Source organism: Squalius cephalus, assembly GCF_949319135.1.
Source record: "Squalius cephalus genome assembly, chromosome: 22".
Lineage (NCBI taxonomy): Eukaryota > Metazoa > Chordata > Actinopteri > Cypriniformes > Leuciscidae > Squalius > Squalius cephalus.
The window spans coordinates 15,980,766-15,989,698 of NC_137143.1; the positions used below are offsets into that span (position 1 = coordinate 15,980,766).

General features: G+C 38.9%; 3 protein-coding genes across 3 annotated transcripts; 1 reads left to right on the plus strand and 2 right to left on the minus strand.

Annotated features, from left to right (window-relative positions):
* Positions 1-150: 150 nt before the first annotated feature.
* ptp4a1 (protein tyrosine phosphatase 4A1) lies at positions 151-1,354 on the minus strand. Its single transcript, XM_079856691.1, has 5 exons — positions 1,221-1,354; positions 979-1,071; positions 770-900; positions 602-676; positions 151-512 (listed from the first exon to the last, which is right to left on the minus strand). The coding sequence occupies exons 1-5, from the start codon at positions 1,323-1,325 to the stop codon at positions 395-397; spliced, it is 522 nt and encodes a 173-aa protein (XP_079712817.1). The 5' UTR covers positions 1,326-1,354; the 3' UTR covers positions 151-394.
* Positions 1,355-1,591: 237 nt separating this feature from the next.
* LOC307149991 (uncharacterized protein) lies at positions 1,592-3,926 on the minus strand. The gene is made up of 2 exons (XM_079856692.1): positions 3,801-3,926; positions 1,592-1,765 (listed from the first exon to the last, which is right to left on the minus strand). The coding sequence occupies exons 1-2, from the start codon at positions 3,837-3,839 to the stop codon at positions 1,670-1,672; spliced, it is 135 nt and encodes a 44-aa protein (XP_079712818.1). The 5' UTR covers positions 3,840-3,926; the 3' UTR covers positions 1,592-1,669.
* Positions 3,927-5,363: 1,437 nt separating this feature from the next.
* lgsn (lengsin, lens protein with glutamine synthetase domain) lies at positions 5,364-8,641 on the plus strand (the record flags this gene model as incomplete). Its single annotated transcript, XM_079856899.1, has 4 exons — positions 5,364-5,452; positions 5,615-6,245; positions 6,363-6,529; positions 7,454-8,641. The coding sequence occupies exons 1-4, from the start codon at positions 5,423-5,425 to the stop codon at positions 8,639-8,641; spliced, it is 2,016 nt and encodes a 671-aa protein (XP_079713025.1). The 5' UTR covers positions 5,364-5,422.
* Positions 8,642-8,933: the final 292 nt, after the last annotated feature.

The window sequence follows — 8,933 nt, forward strand, 5'->3', positions numbered from 1 at the left end:
TGTAATAAGGCATTTATTTTAGATCTTTTTGGAGGCAGGCATTTATTACAGATAGACTAAAAATCATATCAATAACAAAAATTATTTTTAATTAAACCATTTAGATTATAAAGCATACTATGTGTTTGGCAGAGGTGGGATTTGACCATGTTCACCATCCAATATAAACTTCATCGCAAAACACCAAGCTCAAGTTCAAACAAGCACTTCACCTTGCTGACAGAGGCTCTCCACAGGAAAATACATAAAACAAAGAGGAGGGAGCGGGACACTTGTAACGAAATAAGCTTCATTTTTGTAATGGCATTTTCACACTTACCAATTAAGAGAACAAACTACTTATGCTAGATACAGATTTCCATTACACATTTGAGAAAGGCTGATGCGCAAGCTTTTACTGAATGCAGCAGTTGGTGCGGTGGCCGTTGGAGTCCTTGAATCGAAGACGCATTTTGGGATGATATTTTTCCAGATAGAAGAGCTGCTTGCTGTTAAATGCTCCACGGCGCTTTCTGGAATTAAAATAAACATTTCTCTTTAAAAATGGAGATCACACGCTGACTATCATTATAATATTTTCACAAGTACAACGTTAACTCACTGTCGTATGAACTGAACAGCATCCTCGTATTTCATCCCACACTCAATCAGGGCCAGGGCAACCAGCACTGGGGCTCTATGGGAAAGAAAACATGCATAGCTCAAAACACATTTCACCTCATGTTTACGACTTATGATACTAGCAATATCTCGAATCCTATAAAACTACCTTCCAAGGCCTGCTACGCAATGTACGGCAATGCAGCAGCCTGGCTCCTCCCTAAACTTGAGCCGAAGAAGATTCAGCCAATCATCAACGATCTGGTTAGAGGGAGGAGCTCCATCGTCAAAGGGCCAATCCTGAAACAAAAAACGGTGTTAAAACATGACCGGAGATGATTCATTTTCATTTAAGTGAATTGGTTCATACGGACGTACCAGAACCTGAATGCCTTCTTTAACAACCAGGTTGGCATCATACGTGGCCTCACACACTCTAACAACCGTCGTCACACCATATTTCTTCAGCTCCTAATGGATGGGAGGGATGTCATGTAAGTGATATTTTGCAGTTGCTGTAATTATAAGCAATTGTAATAGACCCTCATTATGAGCTTTTTATTATCATCTATCCAAAACATCACTTTTAGTGTGTTCAAGCCATTTAAACCAGCACTCACCTCAATGAACTTGTGAAGCGTGGCATTAGTGGGATTGTGGGTAATGAGGAATCTCATGTTTTTGTAAGTGATCTCCACTGGGGCGGGTCTATTCATACGAGCCATTTTGGACTTTTCAAAATAAAACAGCTTGAAAATCTTAAAGAAAAGTGGGAGAAACTCTCTCCTGTAACAACAGAAAATCTGGCGAATACAATTCGGAGAAAAGAGGTGGGCAGGATTAAGAGAATAAAAAAATAGGGAGACAACCAAAAAACTAAAGAAACCGAGGCTGGTTCTCTGGTGAGAGTGAAGACGTAGGGCCGGCAAGGGCAGTGCACTTCAAGAGACTTTTTTTACCCCATCCAGAACCGCCGACCGCTGTGGACACCTGCTCTCCAAGCCTGATCCCGCCAACGTTAAAACTGTAACACAAGTCTCTCTTCTGATGAGGTAGCGAGGCTAGCCGTTCACTTCTCTGCATAAACGCCGTGCTGAGCCTGGCAGTAGTCCCCACTGCCCTTCAGAAACTCCATAAATGTGTGACCCAAAACACCACAGAACTGCTGCAAGGACACAAGAACAGAAGCACAAGCGGTCAGGAAACAGGACTTCATTTAGCTTTTTCATTCCTGATTTAAAGTGTCAACAGTAAGATGTTTTTAGGCTTTCTGCTTGTCCAGTTGTGTGTGTGTGTAGTAGTCAACATTTGAAGTGGATCAAAAAAGTTCATCAAAGTTGCCCTAAGACAAAAACAGGTGTTGTTCAAAACTCATGGATAACTTTGATTAAAGGTTTTGATCCACTTCAAATGTTGACTACTGTATATATAGCCTAGCCTATATACACACACATACAAAATGCTAGCCTAAATGTAATTATAAAATAACCAAAATACATTTTAGAATATATATATATATATATATATATATATATATATATATATATTCTGTTCTTTTATACTTTTTATTCATCAATGAATCTTGAAAATAAACTTTAAGCAGCACAACTGTTTCCAACATTGATAATTCATCATATTAGAATGATTTCTGTAGGATCATGTGACACTGAAGACTGGAGTAATGATGCTGAAAATTCAGCTTTGCACCACAGAAATAAATTCCATTTTCAAGTATATTAAAATAAAATAAAAACATTTTAAATTTTCATAATTTTTCACAATATTACTGTTTTTTCTGTATTTTTTTTTATCAAATAAATGTAGGCTTGATGAGCATAAGAGACTTTTCAAAAACATTAAAACACATCACATTTAAAAGCATCATAATTACTAGAAATTATAGCCTACAGAAAACTACAAAACAGTTATTATAGATCAAGTAGTGTAGCAAAAACTGACAAGAATAGCCTAATTCACAACCACAGAAAATAAAATGTTTACATTTACAAGTCATGAAATTTATGTTTAGAATCATGTCACAATCTAGTACATGTACATTCTATATTAATCAAATATAAAACCAGACATTTGATTGGATATGATTTTGGATCAATTCTGACACTCTGTATTGACCAATCAGAAGTTTTATAATCTGAAACTGATACACTCATGAACACATTAATACTCATGCATCCCTCCCTATAGCGTAAAGAACTGAAACAGTGTCTTCGTGTCGGCTTTAAAGATCAACCATATCCCTCTCATTTCCATAAACACATGACTCAGAGATGAGTCAACGAGCAGCATGTGGGTCATCAGAGAAGACCGGTTCCGATGGGATGTGTTTTGTGGGAAGGCTGAAATCTTCATGTCAGTCTCGTGAGGACACACACGTGTCTCATCAGATCTTTGGGATTACCAGATACTAAGCCTCTTTAGCAAACCACTTTAAAAAGACGCAACAAGCCTCATGTATTCGTAACCCAAATCTACATGTCAATCAAATGAAAGGCACAGATGTTTGGTTGGGTTATTTTTAAGCGTGACTTTATGGAAATCAAGTGTAAAGGCCCCAAACGAGGCCATTAAAATGACCAAATGCAGATTATGATGTAGAAAACCGGTCAAGGTTTGAAATGTGGAGAAATGTTTGAATTGTACAACCGATGAATTGTCCAAAACATCAACAAAAATATCATCATCAACATATGCTAATTGATCGACACAAAGACTTCCGCTCGGCTAATATTAGCAATGGGGCAAAAATCTCACAGATTAACTTAATTTTCAACAACAACACAACACACATTATCTTCCCAGCTTAGTTACTTACTTTGATCCATTTTAATGTAATCGATTAACGAGAAATAAAAGACCGAAATGTCGTTCTGAGTTCTCTCACTGATGTAGCCTAAGTTAGCTGTGAGGCTAACCGAAGCTAACATCGTCACCAAGACGACATTATAGCGATGCAATCTAATATTTATAATCATATATACAAGGTTTAGATTTGTAGATAGTTAAAGCAAAATAAAACACATGTATCAATGTATATATAAACTGTGGTCGACAACAAAATCTGTTTTGGTTTAGTGTCAATTAGCTCACAATAGATCGAGATTACGACCATATTTCACAAAAATAATAAACCCTGAATCCGCGAAAATAATTAAATGTATATTTTGAAAGGCTTCACTTACTGGAATATGCTTACTCATTGAAGATTGTAGCTTAATCATAAAGCCGCTCCGGAGAATAATTGTTGTGGTGTTTGACCATACAGCGCTGCCGTGTATGTGATGAGAGAGAGTCTCCGGTAACCGGTTACAGCTGGACTCAAGAAACCGCACCCAACTACACACTCTACAGCACACACAGCCTGACTCATTTACCACACACACTCACACACACACACACACACACACATGATTTTATTATCATTCAGGTTGATTGGGGCACTTTTTCCCAGTCATCTCAATGGCAAAAAGGGTCCCAAATTACGTGAAGTCACCCTATTTAATTATATTAATACTTTAAACATATCCTGCTGCAATTGTAATACAACAACAGATCTTATATTTGTTAAAAAATATAATAATTATTATTATTATCAATAATACTTGTATTTAAAATGTTATTAAATAAATGTAAAAAAAAAAAAAAAAAAAAAAGGTTATTTAATTACATTTATATTCTAAGCTCATCCTGTAGGCTAATAATAATAATAATTCTGGCATGGCAATGAATGAAAATGTTGATATGTTTGGTCTTGGCGGAATAGATCTGCTACGCTGCTGCTGCTGCAGGGCAAGGACTTGCTATACTGCCAAAACATACACAACACGCTGCTGTGAGCAAGTAAGACATGCTGCTGCTGTATAATATAGCATACATGAATTACCCAGAGCAGATCTATACAGGTGGAGCTGGGGAAGGTGGAGGGTTTCTGAAAGCGCGCTGCAACGACTACAGTAAGTATTTGAAGGTTGAGCAGAGAGCTCATTGGCTACGGATACAACAGGAACCAATCAGCCTGCCCAATCTAGTTTTTCATGACAGAACTTATTCATAATACAAGTTAATTCTATTATTTTATTCATGTAGCCGGCACATATATCCAAAGTCACTTCCAATGAGGAAAATCACAAACAATTAATCACAAAGGAGCTATTAGCAATGCCTCAATGACAAAATTAGGAGCAGTCCAAACTAACTTGATTTGAAAATAAACACATAAAGATCCAGGTGCAATATATTTACAATATTTAACTACAGCTAAGGTGCTCACTGTAAAATACAAGATTAGGACCTAAACATTTCTGTCTTGTCTTCATTGTAGTAAAATAATCTATACATTTAACATTCTTGTATAAATGTTTTCATCTGACCTTTTCAAAGACTTGGTGTATTTATCAGTTAATCTAATAATTTTCTAGAATAAAATACATCTTTGTTTGTAGCCAACTATGAAATATGCCTTTTATTTATTTGTTCAAATTTGGCAACAACAGTGCAAAGATATGTGTTCAATTATGTTCACATTATAATCAATGGCGTTGGCATTCTGTTAAATAACCTTTAGTCAAACAACTGCATCTTTCTAGAGATTTGATGAATGATGTGTTGTGGGCTGTTGAAAACAGCTGATGTGCAGAAGCTCACAATAGATGAGTGGGACTGAACAGACTGGACGGTTCATGCAAATGGTTGAGGAGAAAGGGAGCGGACTGGTTTGTTTCAGTCTCTGTTAGTCAGTTGTGTGAGTCACTTCGATTGGGAGATGGTTATGACTTTCCAGACATTCACATAAAAACCGATCATAATGCAAGAATCAGAGGAGTCCAAAGATACGGTAAAACTTTGTTATTGTTTTGTTTTTTACTTATATATTTTTGTTAAATGCAGTGTGTACATAAAAATTTATGTATATCATATTCTGGTAATTTGGTATAAGATTATGTGTTACTGTATTGTGAGTTATATTCAGTCTGAATGCCATAAATTTCATCTTCAGGAGAACATTCCAGACCAAGTGGATGGAGGAAGTATGAGTGCAGGAAAGAAGGGTGCAGATCTAAGAGAGAAGCATCTATCCTCCTCTAACTGGGACAGAAAAAGGACATCTGTACCCATAGTGCCGTCAAACGTACCAATTCCAGGCCCCACAAATGACCCCATCCTTATTTCCATCGGCCCTCCACAACGTTGCCCCTCTGTCTCCAGTGAGTCCCAGTACCAGGGTTTCGAGAGAGAGGACGACTACGCCAACAGGCATGGATGGAGAAGGGAGAACGTGCAATATTACATGCCAACTAGTGAGGGTGGCGTCCCCAAACAAACAATGGATGAACTGAAAAGCGTGTTGTGCGAGAGCTCCCTACTGAGTGCAAAAGGGCAATATGAAAGAAGGAGCTACCCTCCTGGTCAAAGAGTGGACTGTAAGCCAGACCAAGTGCCTTTTAAGAGTTTCAGCACCTTCAAGCCAATTTCAGAAGCTAGGAGAGCGTCCAGACTAAGAGAAGGAAGCTCTAACTTGGATTCAGGCAGGTCTTCAAGGACTGATGGGCCCCCAGACAGGTCTTCTGGTGTGAAATCCCCCACTGTTGAGACATCCCACTGGGGTGAAGCTGGCACATCACATTCAGGTCAGTATGTGCCTTTGGGTCATCTTCTTCTATGAGAATATTTATGGTTGTCTGAGTTTAACTCATTTAACTTTCTCATCTTTCACCCCTCTGTCAATCATTTCATATTTCCAACAGACAAAGAGACCTCACAGGAACACTCTTTTGCATCTCAAAGCTTCATTTCTGACGTTGAGAAAATAAAACAGCAAATTGCCTGGGAAAACATAATCTTTGTTCGCTTTGAGGCCACCGATCTTCATGGCGTATCCCGATCCAAGACAGTCCCGGCTCGATTCTTTCATGTAAATCTTTTAAATGCCTCTTATTGATTCTGTACTGTAGAAAATGTGTTGGTATATTATGGTACAATCTTAAGCTGCTGTTTTTGTTCTATTGCTTACTTCTGTAAAAGTAAAACAATAACTCTGTATAAGGGATCAAGAATTTTCATACATTATATCTTGAATATAAGTGTATTTTGTCATAATGATACACTGGCATATTTTTCTACTGGTTTAGTCAACAATCTCATTAGAAAATGTAAATATTTTCAAAGCTATCTCACGACCAATTCATACAAATTCGTACGACTGGGGTTGGTAATTCATATGAACTGAGCAACTCCTAAAATATGTACGATTTAGCAACCTGGTAATACGTATGAATTGCCTTGAGATTGGGTTGGTATTTTACAAAGTGTCAATTTCATATGAATTTGTAAGATGTGATTAATATGAAAAAAAGTATTTTTTAGGTCCATCCCTAACCCCACTTTTAAACCATACTGTCAGATCCTATGAAAACACACGAATGAGATCATGTGACTTAGTCACCAATTCGACAAAATGTAAAATAGCTACTGATATCAATGAAATAATTGTCATGAGAAATCACAGAAGTTTCTATGACAGCCATGTCCTCAGTAAAAAGCAAAAAAAAAAAAAAAAAAATAATAATAATGTAACATGGCCCTCACATGTTAGCCAATAAGAAAACTAGGAGGCACCTCTCTGTCATCTATCAATTTGCACATTTGGGTTTACTGAGATTTGGTTTGCTGGAGAGAAGAGGGTGTGAGGTTGATGGCTCAGCAAGATGGCTAACTTTGCTTACAGCAGCTTTAACGTTAGTAATAAGTTTGACTGTTTAGTATCCCTTTGTAATAATTTAAGTGTTTTTGAAAATACTGAATCAGTACTAAAAATGAATCATTATTGACACCACAGGAAAAAGCTGTATATGGCATCCCTATGCCGAGAAGCTACCTGGAGTTAACCCTAAGTCCCAAAGTCGATGAAGTTGATCATCAGAGCACAGCCACCTTCAGCAGTGATGTCCTCCTGGTCCCAGACCTCTCCACATTCCAAATCCTCCCCTGGGCGGACCAGACCGCTCGTCTTATCTGTGACCCCTGCACAATCACAGGAGTACCACTGCGAACATCACCCCGCCTCATAGCCAAGCAGATGCTCGGCCAGCTCCAGAGCATGGGATTCTCTCTCCACTCATCTTTCACGTATGAGTGCTGTATCTTCGGAGTCCCTGAACGAGTTGGACCCAAAGCTGTCTTCTTCCCTGCCACCACACTGTTGAGCAACCACGATCAACCCTTCCTTCAGCAGTTAGTCAGTGGGATGTACTACATGGGAGTTGATGTTGAGAGCTTCTCATCTGCAAATGGACCAGGACAGATGGAGATTTGCTTTAAATCCAGGTTTGGAATCCATGCCGCCGACAGCGCTTTCACCTTCCGAACGGGAATCAAAGAGATGGCCAGGAAATTTGACTATATCGCCACCTTTTTCACGGATGAAAATATCAACAATTCAGGATTACTCTCCCATAGCCTTTGGGATGCCAGTGGCAGAAGAAGCCTCTTCCACTCAGGCAACGGGGAACTCTCGGAGATCGGCAGGAAGTGGCTCTCAGGTCTTCTCCAGCACTCAGCCGCTCTGAGCTGCCTCTTGGCTCCAGGGATCAGCTGTCGAAATCAGCTTTCCAAAGGCAAGAAAGATTCCAAGAACCATGTTTACGCCACATGCGGCTGCAACGACAACAGCTGTTCCTTTAACGTGAAGGTTCATGGTGGACGGGAGATGCACATCGATAACAAGCTGGGTTCGGCAATGGCCAACCCTTACATCGTGTTGGCGGCCACGATAGCAGCGGGACTGGACGGTATTAGGCGTAATCTCAATGCCGAACAGGTTCTAAGCAGAGCTCCAGTTCAGCAGAAACAGTTCCCCATCCCTATTAAACTGGATGATGCTTTAGAGGCTCTGTCAGAGGACAGTGTGATTCTTGATGCATTGGGAGAGCCTTTCGTGCAGTATTTTATTGCCATGAAGCATGTGGAGATTGAGACCCAAGAGCAGGATGCCGACAAGAACAAGGGACTTGAGTATTTTATTTAACTTTTGGATTTGGTCAATTTTGTGCATTTCATACAAACAAAATACATTTAATCACCATCTGATAATACCTTTCTTGAAAATAAAATCATACAACTGACTGGTATCAGCACACTGTCTGACTGATTTTATTTAGTGTTAATGTGTCTGAATAGCCTCAACTTTAAACTTCAGAAGTAATAGTGACTTGTTTTTAGATAACCTACTTGAAGTTTAAACTTTCCAAATCTGTTGAGTTTGGACCTATCAGCTGCCTAAGGTTTCGGTTGCAGCCTTGGCCCTCTAGGAGCAGAAT